General features: G+C 36.6%; 2 protein-coding genes and 1 pseudogene across 2 annotated transcripts; all 3 read left to right on the top strand.

Annotated features, from left to right (window-relative positions):
* Window positions 1-2,134: 2,134 nt before the first annotated feature.
* On the top strand, window positions 2,135-3,570 carry LOC120114552 (mitogen-activated protein kinase kinase kinase 18-like). Its single transcript, XM_039135415.1, has one exon. The coding sequence runs from the start codon at window positions 2,185-2,187 to the stop codon at window positions 3,562-3,564; it is 1,380 nt and encodes a 459-aa protein (XP_038991346.1). The 5' UTR covers window positions 2,135-2,184; the 3' UTR covers window positions 3,565-3,570.
* A 4,607-nt stretch (window positions 3,571-8,177) lies between these two features.
* LOC120114536 (heat shock cognate 70 kDa protein 2-like) lies at window positions 8,178-13,475 on the top strand. The gene is made up of 5 exons (XM_039135405.1): window positions 8,178-8,286; window positions 8,340-8,554; window positions 8,650-8,881; window positions 11,134-11,200; window positions 13,189-13,475. Exons 1-5 carry the CDS (start codon window positions 8,178-8,180, stop codon window positions 13,319-13,321), a joined length of 756 nt encoding a protein of 251 aa, XP_038991336.1. The 3' UTR covers window positions 13,322-13,475.
* Window positions 13,476-14,440: 965 nt separating this feature from the next.
* On the top strand, window positions 14,441-15,603 carry LOC120114535 (annotated as a pseudogene).
* The last annotated feature ends 1,632 nt before the right edge of the window (window positions 15,604-17,235 follow it).

Here is a 17,235-nt window from a genome sequence, read left to right as displayed (position 1 = left end):
CAAAATTGATACTTTTTAATTATAAATTGTCTCTATTATTAGAAATTTAAAAATTTAAAATATATTTATTTCATAATTATGTTATTTCAAATAATTTAAAGAAAATATATTAATATGTATAAAATATTTATTTATTTAGAAATATCAGAAAAGGGCTTCTAGGTGCTTTAAGACAACTCTTTTCTTCGATATTAATAAATAAATAACTAAAAAAACATTTTTTTTCTAAAAAATAATTAATATATACTTTATAAAAAACATGATATTTATTTATTTAAGAATATCAGAAAAGAACTTCTAGGTGCTTTAAGACAGCTCTTTTCTTTGATATTAATAAATAAATATTAAAAATGTAATAATTTTTCATAAAAATGATTTAAATAAATTATAATTTTTATAATATTATATTTATAAGACTAAGATAATAATAAAATAATAATTAAAGCCATAATTAAAATATAAGAGTGATAACAAAATAATATTGTAATTAAATAATGATCAAAATAAAAGAAATTAAAATTATAAAACTAAATATAAAGTATAAAAAATAAAGATAATAATTTGAAATATTATGAAAGATAATGATTAATAGTGTAATTTAACCTAATTAATTAATACGGGATTAAAATAAAAAATACTAAACTATAAGGGACTAAATTTGATATTTACCTATATATATATATATATATATATGTTAATAAGGACTAAATTAAAATAAAATAAAATTAGAAGACTAAATTAAAATAATCAAAAATTGCTTTTAGTGACTAAATTAAAAGGTATACAAATTTGGAGTACTGCGGACGGGGTTTACCCTTTATGAAATTACAGAAATACCCTCCCCAAAACGACGTCGTTTGGGGAGGGTTTTTAAATACCCAATCGGCCGGCCCTTATGTGCCATTTTTCTCATTTCTTTCTTTTCTTTCTTTCTCTGAGAGAGAAAACTCTCTCTGCTCTCTCTAAACTCTCTCCCCGGAGAGAGAGCTGACCACCGGCCGGCAACCATGATCCGCCACAAGTTTCGCCGTCGGTGGCCGGAAATTCCCAAATTTACCTAAAATATAGATCTAAACGCCCTAAGACCGATTCCGGTCTTTTGTTTTCCCTAAAAACCCTTAGGTTCCTGTAGATCTAATTTTTTTACCTCCGAACTTTTGATTCCACGGTGGTTCTACGGTGGTTCGGCAGCTCTTCGATGGTGAGTTTCTTCTCCGTTTCTCTCATTCTGTCTTTCGTTTTCTTTGGATATGGTTGCTCTCGTCGTTACTGTGTTGTGTCTTGCTGGGTATCTTTGTCGTTGTTTTCTCTGGTCTGTTGGTTGCTGTCTTCGTTCTTTTCTTCCTCTCTTTTTTCTCGTCTTGCAGGTGATGGCTTTATAGCCTCGATGAGGCTCTCGTCGGACCGGTTACAAGGGTGTAAGGCTCGGTGAGTCACCAAAGCTATGCTGGTGACTCACCATAGAGGCGACGTGTGCGGCTGTTATCATGGCAACAAAGCTTCTGGAGGCTTCTGGCGAGGGTGTGGCATTGGTGGAGCGTTGGCAGTGGCATTGGCAGCTGCTGGTTGGGTCACTTGGCAGTGGAGGCGTGGCAATGGGCGTCGGCACGGAGGTGGTGGCGACAGCGGCGGCCGCGTGGTCCCTAGGGTATTATAACCCTAGGGTTTCTTGTTGTAAAACTTTGGACCGTTGGATCTTGCCAGATCCAACGGTGGAGATCGTCTGGCGGCTGGGGATGAGATGGAAACCCTAAAAGGATTCTGCTAGGCCTGGACTAGATTGGGCCGGTTTTAGTTGTGTAAAACGGGCCTGATTATTGGGCTCCGGGTTTTGTAATTATTTATTAAATAATAATAATATATAATATTAATATTAATAATAAATAATAATAATAATAATAATAATAATAATAATTTTAATAATAATAATAAATTTAAATGAAAAAATTGATGTCTACGCTATGCATTGTACGTCAAAAACACATGCCCAGTTCCTTACTCAAAAAAACAAAACAAAATAATCAAACCGTTTTCCAGTTTATCCATCTGTAAATTCCATTTAGGTCTCAAATATCATTATAATAATGTTTATCTCACTCGTATTTAAACACCAACATTCGGTCCATCAAAAAACATACGCCAAAGAGAAACACTAAAAAAGAAGAGAGATTTTGAGTTTCAGAGATGGAGAAACAGAGCAATACACAAAAAACTTCTTGGACAAAAGGGAAGTTCATAGGAAGAGGCTCCTTTGGTACCGTAAGCTTGGCAATCAACGAAACCAACGGCGACGTTTTCGCTGTCAAGTCCGTCGATTTAGCAACGTCTCTTCCCAACCAGTTGGAGTGTTTAGAGAACGAAATTAGGACCCTCCATTCACTCTCCTCCCCTTACGTGGTTAAGTATCTCGGCGATGACGTTACTCCGGCGGATTCTTCCCGGAATCTTCACTTGGAGTACATGTCAGGCGGCACCGTTTCTGACGAGGCGAATGTTAAACGCCGGTTGGCTGACGTGGACGAAAGGGTCCTGCGGTGGCACACGCGCTGCTTGGTTTCGGCTTTGAAGTACTTGCACGGTGAAGGCATTGTGCACTGTGACGTGAAAGGGATAAATGTTTTGCTGGACTCGGATTCCACTTCCGTAAAGCTCGCGGATTTCGGCTCCGCGATTGCGATTAAAAAGGAAAGCGCGGGAGACATTCCTATTCATCCGATCAAGCCACGTGGAAGCCCTCTATGGATGGCGCCCGAGGTAATTCGCGGAGAGTATCAAGGGCCGGAGAGTGATGTTTGGTCCTTGGGATGCACCGTCGTCGAGATGATCACAGGGAAGCCAGCTTGGGGAGATCAGGGTTTCGACTCGCTATGTCGAATTGCTAACTCGGATGAATTGCCCGAGTTACCGACTCAGCTATCTGATCTCGGCAAGGATTTCGTGGAGAGGTGTTTGAGAAGGGACCCAAATCGAAGGTGGAACTGCGATCAGCTGCTGCAGCATCCATTCGTAGCGTCGGCTTCGCCGCCCAAAACGATCGGCGAATCATCTCCGCGTTGCGTGATCGATTTCCCGAGTTCTGATTTCGACGAAAAACCGGCGAGTTTGGAATGGTCGGCGAGGGAGAGGATTGGTAAATTGGCAGGGGAAGGAGGGGTAATTTGGGAATCGGATGGCTGGGCGACGGTGAGGAGTTACTCTATTGAATCACGTGTGAATTGCGAGGAAGGGACAAGTGAGGAATATCCGGAGTGGATGAGGACGAGTTTGGAAATGTCCAATTGTTTCGAGACCGGTATTAGCAATAGCGGCAACTCGGTGGACCGGCAGTGCGGCGACATCGAGTGTGTGGAAGGGGTAAAATCGTCATTTGAGGATCTACGGTGCAGGTGGTTGGCTGAATCGAGCTGCAGGTATGGGTTTGCGGTGAAGGGGAGGTTGAGATTCAACAGATTCTGTAATTTATTACATTTAATATTATTGGACTTATTTTATTATTTACTCAAAGTTTTGAAAGCCAAATCGACCATTCTTTTTGAAACGGAAAAAGGGAAATTCATGATTTAGCAGTCATTACAGGAATATTCTCCAATTTTCTATTCTGGATTTACACAGAAATTTAAGGCATGGCCATAGGCCACTAACGTCACTAATGACGTGTAAAACTAAAATGTTCTTGTAGCATCAAAATCCAACACCTACGCTGATAAGCTTTGGGGGGATTGAGAAGACACATAAAAGATGGAATCTCAGGGATATAACCACCAACTCCATTATTTTATTGTTATTTTTTGATTGCACCTATCCTTATCCATTAAGAAACAACTCCAATGAGTTATTAACAATGAAGGAGAATCTTCTTTTTAATTAACTGTTTTGTTCCGGAGTGGGGATGTTTCCTCTTCACGTTGATATTTTCAAATATGTTTGGTTTTGTCGTTTGAAGCTTCCCACGAATTTGCTTTGCCTCTATCGTGTTCCCTTCGTCTTCTGGGAGCTTCAATGCAGGTCTAATAATAATTTCATACATCGGATAACACTAAGATAACTATATATTTTTTATAACCCTCTATCCCTGTTCCCTAAACCCTTAATTAATTATCTTCATTTAAAGAGTTAATTATATTAAAAGTCTTTAAATTATTATTCAAGTTCTAAATTGATTATTAATTTATCAATATTATATTTTTATTTCATTGTAATCACCAGGGTGACCTCAGATATAATGAGAAACATATTTAAAACATGTCCATCAAATTTTTATTATTGTGTACCTACAGCACAAGCCTCTTTGATATGATTCGTTTAGAAAAGGAAATAGTCTTACCAAATTTTAACGATACAATTTTTTTTAAATGTCAAATCCAAATTATATATATGCGTAAGATATACTTATTATTTAAAAAATGATCCATATATTTTAAATGTGATTCACATTATATTCAGCAAACTTTGAACACTTGAGCAAATGACAAAAGTAGGGGAAAATGACATGGAGATGAGGTTCATGGTCCCTGGAACGCGTGGCTGAACAGTTACGTGGAAATTTGCAAAACGAAAAGCCAAGGAAGGATGTCAGATTCCTTAATAGGATTCGAAGCTTCCCACGAATTTGCTTTGCATTGAAGGTTCAATGTGTTCAGTTGAAACAGAGCACAATTTCTGGAATACTGGGTGCATATTTCCATTATTCACCCTCATCATCAGCATGTGCAAAAACACAGATCTAGGTTGAACAATTGGCCTTCCACCCGATCCGAATCCGACCCCTTTTTTTGAGATAAAATCCGAACCCAACTCGAAATAATATATTTATTAAAAATATTATTTTTATTTAATAAAAATAGAGATTTAATTGAAAGAAAATAAAATATAGAGGGTTATTATTGTAATTATCCCTAACTATATAAGGTAAAATTATAATTTTTTTTCAAATCGAGTTTTTTCACCCTTAACTCGATAACCTATAAAAATCCTGACCCGATATGAACCCAATTTTTTTTTAAAAATCCGACCCAATATGTCGAATCAAATCAGGTCAAAAACCCGTTGGATTCGGATTTAATACCCATCTCTCGTACATTCATCAAACTTGATCGCACGGCAATCTCTAGGGGAGACCCGAAAATAGTTATTATACCCTAATAATGTTAAATAAAACCTATATATATATATTGTAAGTGTTGTATCATATATTATCCAAGAAACTGAAACAACTAAAAAAGGACGTATACAAGCTGTGGAAGAGGTTCTACATAAACTATAGATTCTCCCAATCAATAGACAATCGTATATTTATTATATCCTTCGTATCTATACAATGACCAGAGATGAAGTTAGGATCAAATGTTAAGTGAAAAAAATTATTTTATATCAAAATAATAAGAATCTATTAAGTATTTAAATATAAAAATTAGACAAATACCTTATTAACTAATATTTTAGTAAAAAATGACTTAAAATGTCGTTATATAAATTTTTTGGGATGGGCAATAGGCAGCCCCCTCCTCACTACTATGTAGCTTCGTCCCTAACAATGACTATATAATTTAATATGAACAATCTCCTTTATTATGCAACAATATCATTTATCGAACGAGCAGTCCTTTGAAATGCTTGTGATTACGTTTCTTCCAAACGCAATACACAAAATCAATTCATGCAAGCTTCAGAACAATGAGAGTTTTCCTCTTCAGAACATTTGATGCAGTTGAAAAGCTTGCTTTCTTTCCTTCCAAATACTGAGAGTAAGAATACTGAAGAGAATGAGTGATTAATAGACTCTTTAGCAACACTGCAAAAGGTGTAAAACACACAACAGGGCCTAAGGATATTATAGGCCTTACGGCCCAAAACCAAAGAGTAGAATACATGTTTTTTTTTATCCTAGGGGTGTTCAACAAACATAAGGATATCACAAATAGTGCTAGATGTAAAGCATGTGTCTATCTTAAAATTTTAGTTGTGTCTACCTCATATTAAAATTTTCAATAATTAATATGTGTGTGCCCACCCTAAAAAATATTTCTAGATCTGATACTAATCACAAAGGTAATTTAGTAGGTAGTATTGTTCAAAGACACTCGATCATTTGACAATGAACGTTCAATCATTGACATATGTATAATATATATATATATATATATATATATATAATATCAACTATTTAATAATTTTGGTTAATTCGGTTAATTAACCAAATTAACCGGTAACCAATTTTTTTTTAAAATAACCATAACCAAATTAATATTAAATTAACTGATCGATTAATCAAATTAAATTTAACTCGATCGATTAATTTAATTAAAACTTAACGATAAACATTCCTATCTATTTGGATAGAGGTTCATGGTTTTCTTAAAAGCTGTATTTTCTTTTGTACTTAGTCTATCATATTATACGATAAACAACGATTTAAAACATTTGGGTACTTTAGAACTTATAACAAAAGATACATTATGATTGTTAAAAGCCAAGACGTGGTAAGAAATTAGTAGTGTAATAAATTAGTTGTGCGGTTAATATATAAATTAGGCAAGAAAATGATATATACCAAAACCCTGGCTATCAATGAATATCGAAATATACATGCAAATATGATACTTATACAATTAACTATAATCAACTGATAGGATTTCATTAAATATACAAGTAATGATTATGTCACTGAAAATAATATATATATAAACTAACATATTTGTTGTTAAAAAAATAAAACGTATTTAATGATATCTAGATGCTTATAAAGAAAATCTATCCAAAGCCTCTGCCTTTTTCCTGTGAGGTTTTCTTGATCAGATGTTTTAGATTTGTGCTGTCATTTTCAAGGTATTAGGATGTAGAAACTCATCGCATTTTATTAGTTATTTAATAATGTTCAATTAACATAATCACAAGCATTTGATTCAATAATTCATGTGTTTATCTTCCCATGCTTTTGTTCAAAATGTAATCAGTTATGTAGGTTGAATACACTTGGAATTTTGCGACTGATATCTGCACTATTTCTCTGAACACAGGTTTTTGTTGTTGATTCTGATAATCTCACTTCCGTCCAACTTAAACATGGCGAAATCTTAGGTAAGGAATTGAGCCCTTAAGCATTGTGATAAGAATCAACAAATACAAAATGTGCTTGTAACCAGTGATGTACCGTCTTCCATGAAAATTTCAAATTCTAATATATTTTAGATATTCTATTTATGTTTTATCGATAATCTATTTTCGAGCCCTAAAATTTTATAAGTTTACATCTAGCATAAAATCTTACGTTCGTTCCAGTTTGAGATTCTTAACCAAATCGAGATTCATAGCCAGTGCTTCGGTTGTAGACAAATTTTAGCTTTTACATATGCTGGTGTTTTTTGATTATGTCCTTTTAAGAACTATCACCACACCAAGAAATGTTAGCATGATGTTAACATGATGAGTCAGTAACAATGTTGTTAGTACTGCATGTGATTATTAGTTGAATAATTAGAAGCTTCTTAATGTTGTTAATAGCAGTTAAGGTTGTTAGGTTGTTAGCATGGTTAGTTGTGAAATCTGTTAAGACTTACATTAGTCATTAGAAGTTGTATATAAACAACAACAGCCTTGTATTCTATATAGTTCTTTTACACAATCAATACACAAGTGTTATACTTTCTTTACTGGATACTTGCTGCTCATCTCTTATTCATGCTCACCTTGTCATTGATGGCCCCTTTCTCACATGGTATTATTCGCCAAACGATTATGGAGCCACAGTAACTGCTTTCGCCGCCGTTAATGACTGTATCTCAGAGTTTTTGATGGTCTTGTTATCGGTCATCTTTCGACTCAGTTGTGTGTTGTTTGAGTTGAATATTTGCAGATTCAATTTGGTAACTTCAGACTTGAATTCTTGGTTTTTTTTTTCCTGTTATTGGTTAGAGATTGAGATTCGTTCTTGAGTTTTGGTTTCTGCGTTTGTTTGTTGCTGGAATTTCGCTTAGTTTGTTTGGTTGGGTTTGAAATTTACTAAAATTTACGTCGTTCTTTTTCTCAATTACTGATTTCCTCTTTCTCTATCAACGTCACATATCTTTGATCTGGAAATCATCTCTTGAAACCCTAGCTGTTAGCACCTCTTATTTCTCCTATATTTTCTCGTTCTTTTTCATATTCTTTTAGTCGACACAACAAAAGGAAAAGAAGTAATGGCCGGTAAAGGAGAAGGTCCATCTATCGGAATCGATCTCGGAACCACTTATTATTGCGTCGATGTTTGGCAACACGATCGTGTTGAGATCATCGCCAATGATCAAGGTAACAGGACGACGCTTCTTATGTTGGTTTTACCGACACCGAACGTTTGATAGGCGATGCAGTGAAAAATCAAGTCGCTATGAATCCCATCAATACTGTCTTCGATGCAAAGAGATTGATTGGACGTAGATTCAGTGATTCCTCTGTTCAGAGTGATATGAAACTATGTCCATTCAAGGTCATTGCTAGACCTGGTGACAAACCAATGATTGTTATTACTTACAAGGGTGAAGAGAAACAATTTGCTGCTGAGGAGATCTCTTCAATGGTACTCATAAAGATGCGTGAAATTACTGAGGCTTACCTTTAAACTATAGTTAAGAATGTGTGGTTACCGTCCCTGTATACTTCACTGACTCTTAGCGTCAGGCAACAAAGGATGTTGGTGTCATTGCTGGTCTTAATGTCATGTGTATCATCAATGAACCCACAGTTACGGCTATTGCTTATGGTCTTGACAAGAAGGCTACCAGTGTTGACAAAAAGAATGTATTGATCTTTGATCTTGGTGGTGGTATTTTTTATGTCTCTCTTCTAACCATTGAAGAGGGTATCTTTGAAGCGAAAGCCACTGCTGGGGACACTCACCTTGGAGGTGAAGATTTTGATAACAGAATGGTGAACCACTTTGTTCAGGAGTTTAAGAGAAAGAACAAGGAGTTACCATTGCTCGGGGTGAGTGGAAACAAATTTTGTATAGGTTGCCATTGGAAACAAATTTTGTTCAAACTAGTTTCTTGTGGATGTGTTGCACGGTGTTGCATTACTGGTTATTTTGGATTGTTCATCATCATGATTTTTTGCTTATATCTCAAAGTGTCATGAGACTTGAAAGCTTCAAATCCAAGTGTCAATGGGAAAAAATATCAAAGAACCTTGTATAAGAGGATGAAGAATAAAGAAATGAAGGTGAATAAGAAGAACAAAAGAAAGCATCGCACTTCCGATTCAAGTCGAACGTAATGAAGCATTGCCACTTTCGATTCAAGTCTAACGGAAGGAGGCATTGACACTTCTGATTCAATTCGAACCGAAAGAGGCATCGACACTTCTGATTCAAGTCGAACGGAAGAAGCATCGGCACTTCCGATTCAAGTCGAACGGAAGGTAGCATCGTCACTTATGATTTAAGTCAACAGAATGAAGCATCGACACTTCCGATTCAAGTCGAACGGAAGGAGGCATCGACATTTCTGATTCAAGTTGAACGGAAGGATGTATCACACTTTCATTTCAAGTGTTCGTCTTTTCATCAAGAAGCGCATCAAGTGGCTAATGGTTTTACTACACCCTTGGCTAAAACAACATTTGAAGTTTTTCGATAGAAGATTGGAGTTCAAGGATGTTCACAATTAGAATAGCATAAGAAGAAGTAGAGGGAATGTTTGCATGATGTTAATATGATGAGTCAGCAACAATGCGGTTAGTACTACATCGTGTTTGAGCTTAGACTGCATGAGATTATTAGTTGAATAGTTAGAAGCTTCTTAATGTTGTTAATAGCAGTTAAGGTTGTTAGATTGTTAGCATGGTTAGTTGTGAAATTTGTTAAGACTTACATTAGTCATTAGAAGCTGTATATAAACAACAACAGCTTTGTATTCTACATAGTTCTTTTACACAATCAATACACAAGTGTTATACTTTCTTTACTGGATACTTACTGCTCATCTCTTATTCATGCTCACCTTGTCATTGATGGCCCCTTTCTCACATGGTATCATTCGTCGAACGATTCTGGAGCCACAATAACTTCTTTCGCCACCATTAATGACCGTATCTCAGAGCTTTTGCTGGTCTTGTTTTTAGTCATCTTTCCAACTCAGTCAAAGATTTGCATATTCAATTTGGTAACTTCAGACTTGAATTCTTGGTTTTTTTGTTATTGGTTAGGGATAAAGATTCGTTCTTGAGTTTTGGTTTTTGCGTTTGATTGTTGCTAGAATTTTGCTTAGTTTATTTGGTTGGGGTTTAAAACTTGCTAAAATTTGCGTCGTTCTTATTCTCAATTGTTGATTTCCTCTTCTCTATCAACGTCACATATCTTTGATCTGGAAATCATCTCTTGAAACCCTAGCTGTTAGCACCTCTTATTTCTCCTATATTTTCTCGTTTTTTTCATATTCTTTTAGTCGACACAACAAAAGGAAAAGAAGTAATGGCCGGTAAAGGAGAAGGTCCAGCTATCGGAATCGATCTCGGAACCACTTATTATTGCGTCGATGTTTGGCAACACGATCGTGTTGAGATCATCGCCAATGATCAAGGTAACAGGACGACGCCTTCTTATGTTGGTTTTACCGACACTGAACGTTTGATAGGCGATGCAGTGAAAAATCAAGTCGCTATGAATCCCATCAATACTGTCTTCGATGCAAAGAGATTGATTGGACGTAGATTCAGTGATTCCTCTGTTCAGAGTGATATGAAACTATGTCCATTCAAGGTCATTGCTAGACCTGGTGACAAACCAATGATTGTTGTTACTTACAAGGGTGAAGAGAAACAATTTGCTGCTGAGAGATCTCTTCAATGGTACTCATAAAGATGCGTGAAATTACTGAGGCTTACCTTTAAACTATAGTTAAGAATGTTGTGGTTACGTCCCTGTATACTTCACTGACTCTTAGCGTCAGGCAACAAAGGATGTTGGTGTCATTGCTGGTCTTAATGTCATGCGTATCATCAATGAACCCACAGTTACGGCTATTGCTTATGGTCTTGACAAGAAGGCTACCAGTGTTGACAAAAAGAATGTATTGATCTTTGATCTTGGTGGTGGTATTTTTTATGTCTCTCTTCTAACCATTGAAGAGGGTATCTTTGAAGCGAAAGCCACTGCTGGAGGTGAAAATTTTGATAACAGAATGGTGAACCACTTTGTTCAGGAGTTTAAGAGAAAGAACAAGAAGGAGTTACCATTGCTCGGGGTGAGTGAAACAAATTTTGTACGGGTTGCCATTGGAAACAAGTTTTGTTCAAACTAGTTTTTTGTGGATGTGTTGCATGGTGTTGCATTACTAGCTATTTTGGATTGTGCATCATCATGATTTGTTGCTTCTATCTCAATGTGTCATGGGACTTGAAATCTTTACATCCAAGTGTCCATGGGAGAAATACCAAGGAACCTTGTATAAGAGGATGAAGGAAGAAATGAAGGTGAATAAGAAGAACAAAAGAAAGTATCGCACTTTCGATTCAATTCAAATTGAAGGAAGCATTGACACTTTCGATTCAAGTCGAATGGAAGGAGGCATCGACACTTCTGATTCAAGTCGAATGGAAATAGGCATCGACACTTTCGATTCATGTCGAACGGAAGTAAGCATAGGCAGTTCCGATTCAAGTCGAACAGAAGGAAGCATGGACACTTCTGATTCAAGTCGAACGGAAGAAGGCATCGACACTTCCGATTCAAGTCAAACGGAAGGAGGTATCGACCCTTCCGATTCAAGTTGAACGGAATGATGTATCGCACTTTCATTTCAAGTGTTCGTCTTTTCATCAAGTAGCGCATCAAGTGGCTAATGGTTTTACTACACCCTTGGCTAAAACATCATTTGAAGTTTTTCAATAGAAGATTGGAGTTCAAGGATGTTCACAGTCAGAAGAGCATAAGAGTAAGTAGAATGAATGTTTGCATGATGTTAACATGATGAGTCAGCAACAATGCGGTTTGTACTACATCGTGTTTGAGCTTAAACTGTATGAGATTATTAGTTGAATAGTTAGAAGCTTCTTAATGTTGTTAATAGCAGTTAAGGTTGTTAGATTGTTAGCATGGTTAGTTGTGAAATCTGTTAAGACTTACATTAGTCATTAGAAGCTGTATATAAACAACAACAACCTTGTATTCTACATAGTTCTTTTACACAATCAATACACAAGTATTATACTTTATTTACTGGATACTTGTTGCTCATATATTATTCATGCTCACCTTGTCATTGATGGCCCCTTTCTCACATGGTATTATTCGCCGAACGATTCTGGAGTCACAATAACTGCTTTCGCCGCCATTAATGATTGTATCTCAGAGCTTTTGTTGGTCTTGTTATTAGTCATCTTTCCGATTCAGTTGTGTGTTGTTTGAGTCAAAGATTTGCAGATTCAATTAGGTAACTTCAGACTTGTATTCTTGGTTTTTTTTGTTATTGGTTAGGGATTGAGATTCGTTCTTGAGTTTTTGTTTCTACTTTTGTTTGTTGCTAGAATTTCGTTTAGTTTGTTTGGTTGGGGTTTGAAACTTGTTGAAATTTGCGTCGTTCTTCTTCTCAAGTGTCGATTTCCTCTTTCTCTATCAACGTCACATATCTTTGATATGGAAATCATCTCTTGAAACCCTAGCTGTTAGCATATTTTTTTCTCCTACCTTTTTTCATTATTTTTTATATTCTTTTAGTCGACACAACAAAAAGAAAAGAAGTAATGGCCAGTAAAGTAGAAGGTCCAACTATCGGAATCGATCTCGGAACAACTTATTCTTGCGTTGGTGTTTGGCAACACGATCGTGTTGAGATCATCGCCAATGATCAATGTAACACGACGAAGCCTTTTTATGTTGGTTTTACCGACACCGAACGTTTGATAGGCGATGCAGCGAAAAACCAGGTCACCATGAATCCCATCAATATTGTCTTCGATACAAAGAGATTAATTGGATGTAGATTCAGTGATTCCTCTGTTCAGAGTGATATGAAACTATGGCCATTCAAGGTCATTGCTGGACCTGGTGACAAACCAATGATTGTTGTTTCTTACAAGGGTGAAGAGAAACAATTTGATGCTGAGGAGATCTCTTCAATGGTACTCATAAAGATGCGTGAAATTGCTGAGGCTTACCTTGGGTCTACAGTTAATAATGTTGTGGTTACCGTCCCTGCATACTTCACTGACTCTCAGCATCAGACAACAAAGGATGCTGGTGTCATTGTTGGTCTTAATGTCTTGCGTATCATCAATGAACCAACAGCTGCAACTATTGCTTATGGTCTTGACAAGAAGGCTACTAGTGTCGGCAGAAAGACTATATTGATCTTTGATCTTGGTGGTGGTATTTTTGATGTCTCTCTTCTAACCATTAAAGAGGGTATCTTTGAAGTGAAAGCCACTGCTGGGGACACTCACCTTGAAGGTGAAGATTTTGATAACAAAATGGTGAACCACTTTGTTCAGGAGTTTAAGAGAAAGAATAAGAAGGAGTTACCATTGCACGGGGTGAGTTGAAACAAATTTTGTACGGGTTGCCATTGGAAACAAATTTTGTTCAAACTAGTTTCTTGTGGATGTGTTGCACGGTGTTGCATTACTGGTTATTTTGGATTGTGCATCATCATGATTTGTTGCTTCTATCTCAAAGTGTCATGGACTTGAAAGCTTCACAGCCAAGTGTCAATGGGAAAAAATATCAAGGAACCTTGTATAAGAGGATGAAGAAGAAAGAAATGAAGGTGAATAAGAAGAACAAAATAAAGCATCGCACTTCTGATTCAAGTCGAACGAAAGGAAGCATCGACACTTCCGATTGAAGGTGAATGGAAGGAGGCATCGACACTTCCGATTTAAGTCGAACGGAAGGAGGCATCAACACTTCCGATTCAAGTTAAATGGAAGGATGTATCGCACTTTCATTTCTAGTGTTTGTCTTTTCATCAAAAAGCGCATCAAGTGGCTGATGGTTTTACTACACCCTTGGCTACAGCAGCATTTGAAGTTTTTCGATAGAAGATTGGAGTTTAAAGATGTTTAAGGTTAGAAGAGCAGAAGAAGAAGAAGTAGAGGGAGGGAATGTTAGCATGATGTTAACATGATGAGTCAGCAACAATGTTGTTAGTACTGCAGCGTGTATGAGCTTAGACTGCATGGGATTATTAGTTGAATAGTTAGAAGCTTCTTAATGTTGTTAATGGCAGTTAAAGTTGTTAGGTTGTTAGCATGGTTAGTTGTGAAATCTGTTAAGACTTACATTAGTCATTAGGAGCTGTATATAAACAACAACATCCTTGTATTCTACATAGTTCTTTTACATAATCAATTCACAAGTGTTATACTTTCTTTACTGGATACTTGCTGCTCATCTCTTATTCATGCTCACCTTGTCATTGATGGCCCCTTTCTCACAAGAAAAATAACATCTGATGTTATCTTGTTATCGTTATGCAGTGAAGACTCTCTTTTAGTTGCGTAATCTTGTTTTCTTCTCTTTTCAAGCTCAACTAACTAGAAGTATGAGGAGACTAGAGTCCAAAAAGCCACATTCATAGTGGTGGGATAGCCACATCAGCCCCAAGAACTCATAATGGCTTGCAGAAAATCTTGAGGGTAAGCAAGTATAAGTTCACCCTCAGCGCGTCCGTCCTTGGTTAAAAAATGGATTTTCTCCCGTGTTTCCTAGTTGGTGATTTCTTTTCTTTCTTGTATGTGCATATTTGAGCTAAATGTTCTAATGGTGACAATGATCTTCCTATCAGTAGAATGATGATGTTGTTTATGTTCTTCATGATGCAATTATTAATACAAGATAAATGGCGTGGTAGTATAATATTAGCAATCTACTGCTTTCTCCGTGCCCTCGTACAGGATTTTGTTTTTGATTTAATTTGAATTGCTTGTATGTCAAGAAAGAGAAAATAATGGTAAGATTGGTGACACAGAAATGGATCGTAGAGTCAAAAAGATGCTTAAGCTGATTGAAGAAGATGCAGACTCCTTCCCCAAAAAGGCTGAGATGTATTATAAGAAGAGGCCGGAACTTATAGCTCAAGTTGAGGAGTTTACCGCATGTATCGTTCTTTGGCCGAGCGTTATGATCATCTGACAGCGGAATTGAGGGAGAACATGCCGTCGGACATTGGCTCTGATCTTTCCCCTAGATGTTCCTCTCCGGATCAAAGGCTGAGTCGTCGTAAATCCAGCCTACGTGCTGCTGGTTTCGATGTCTTCCTTGCTTCTGGTGAGAAAAGCTCTGTTGCGCACACAAAAGGAGATAAGTCATCTTCTTCAACAGATTCTGAACCGGAATCCGATGATTACTCGGTTTTATCAGGGAATAAGGGAGATCAAGGGGTGAGTGGGAAAATGGCTGAACTGGAGATTGATCTCGATGAAATGAAAGAGAAGCTACGGATGCTACAAGAAGAGAGTATTGAAAGGGGAGCAAGACATGATAATTCGGATTTTCTTGCTAAAATTTTAGAGTACAAAGAAAAAATGAAAATGGCTAATGAACGGATAGAAGAGTACAAACCACTCAGAACAACTGGCGCAGAATCATGGATAGAAGAAAGTGTGAAGATGGACAGAGAAAATGAAATGTAGTTAGCAAGATGCAGGCATTGTTGGAAGAAAATGCTAGTTTGAAGCTTGAGAAGAAAGATCTGCAGAGTCATCTCGATTCAACTCGAAGCGAAATTGTGGGGTTGAAACTGGAGCTTGCTAAGAGAAGCAATTAAATCAAAGTTCTAAACGAAGGCCTTGAGACTTCGAAATCGGAGAGATTCGCTTAAGAGCGAGATGTATTCACTCAAGGCCAGTGTTAGTTCCAGGGAAGTTCGGATTGTTCAAATGGACATGCATCTTCACCAATTACATATGGAACATGTGAAGCTAATTGCTAAAGCTGAAGCATCCCAAAGATTGGAGGAGGAATTGCTATCCAAAGTTAAAAAACTAGAGGATGAGATCAAGAGGCAAAGAGTCGCAATACTCGACGGAACGGAAACGAAACGAGAAGCTATAAGGCGGCTTTGCTTCACCCTTGAGCACTACAGAAACGGGTATCATATGCTCCGGCAAGCATTTATCAGCAACAACAGAGTCCGGTTTCAACAAGGTGAATAACATGCAATGCTATAATGAAAAGGATTTGAAGTTTCTTCATGTTTTGGTGTACATTTGATTTTGAATAGTTTTCCCAGTGAGCTTAATGCAGACATATCAGTTAAATCATCATCATAAGTAATGAGGGATTGGTGCTGCCATGGTTTGGGTTTAAATCTTGCATTTAAAGTAAGATATTTATAGATATGTCATAATCTGATGTATAATGAAAGTATTCTTACAATGGCAATATACCAATAAGAGTGTGTACATGCAGAACTCATTACTTACATTTTAAACAAGTCTTTGCAGCTTCATTAATAACTTCAGAACTCATACTGTGCTAAAATTTCGATTTAATATATAATTTAGTTTGGTATAGTTTGGTCAAATGTTATATAGTAACATCTTTGTATTGTGGGTTGTTAATGAACCTTTTCTCTGCATGATCTTCTCCCTAGAGAGTTGAGTATAGGGATGGGTATTTTGTCCTGACTCGACCCAATCGGTTTTATATTTTGAATATTTTAATTTGGGCTGAATCAAGTTTTTTTAAGGATGTGATCAGGTCGGGTTCGAATTTAAGATGAAAAAAACTCAATTCAACCCGACATAATATCATAAACATCTTTAGTATATTTAGAGGCAATTTCAATAATATTTTTTATTTTATATTTTTTGAATTAGATTGTTAGTTTACTTAATAAAAATGAATTTTATATTTAGATCAGATCAAGTCCCACGGTGGACAATTCATAATTCTGACTGCCGGAGGTCTCCCACGGAAGCCGCTCTCAACTTGGCGTTGGGGGCAGCCTACTATCCTACCTCCCCCTTACCCTATTACACATGAGAATAGGATCAGCTAATTTTTTTATCAAGTACGAATTTTAACCTAAAAAATCGGATCGAATTTCAACCTAAAAAATCAGATCGAATTTCGAGTGGGATAATATCTTCCTAAACCCTTGGTCATATTGGATATGGATGAAAAGATTTATTAATCAAGTTAAATTCAAGTGAGCCAAAAAGTCGACGCCACCTATGAACATCCCCGTTTGAGCAATATTCCCTTGTCATTAGGGAACATAAAGACGGTGATGGAAGCATGGACCCTGTGGATGCTTAGGG

This window comes from Hibiscus syriacus, unplaced genomic scaffold (genome assembly GCF_006381635.1).
Source record: "Hibiscus syriacus cultivar Baekdansim isolate YM2019G1 unplaced genomic scaffold, ASM638163v2 tig00110234_pilon, whole genome shotgun sequence".
NCBI classification, from domain to species: Eukaryota; Viridiplantae; Streptophyta; class Magnoliopsida; order Malvales; family Malvaceae; genus Hibiscus; species Hibiscus syriacus.
This window is presented reverse-complemented; position numbering and strand designations above follow the sequence as displayed.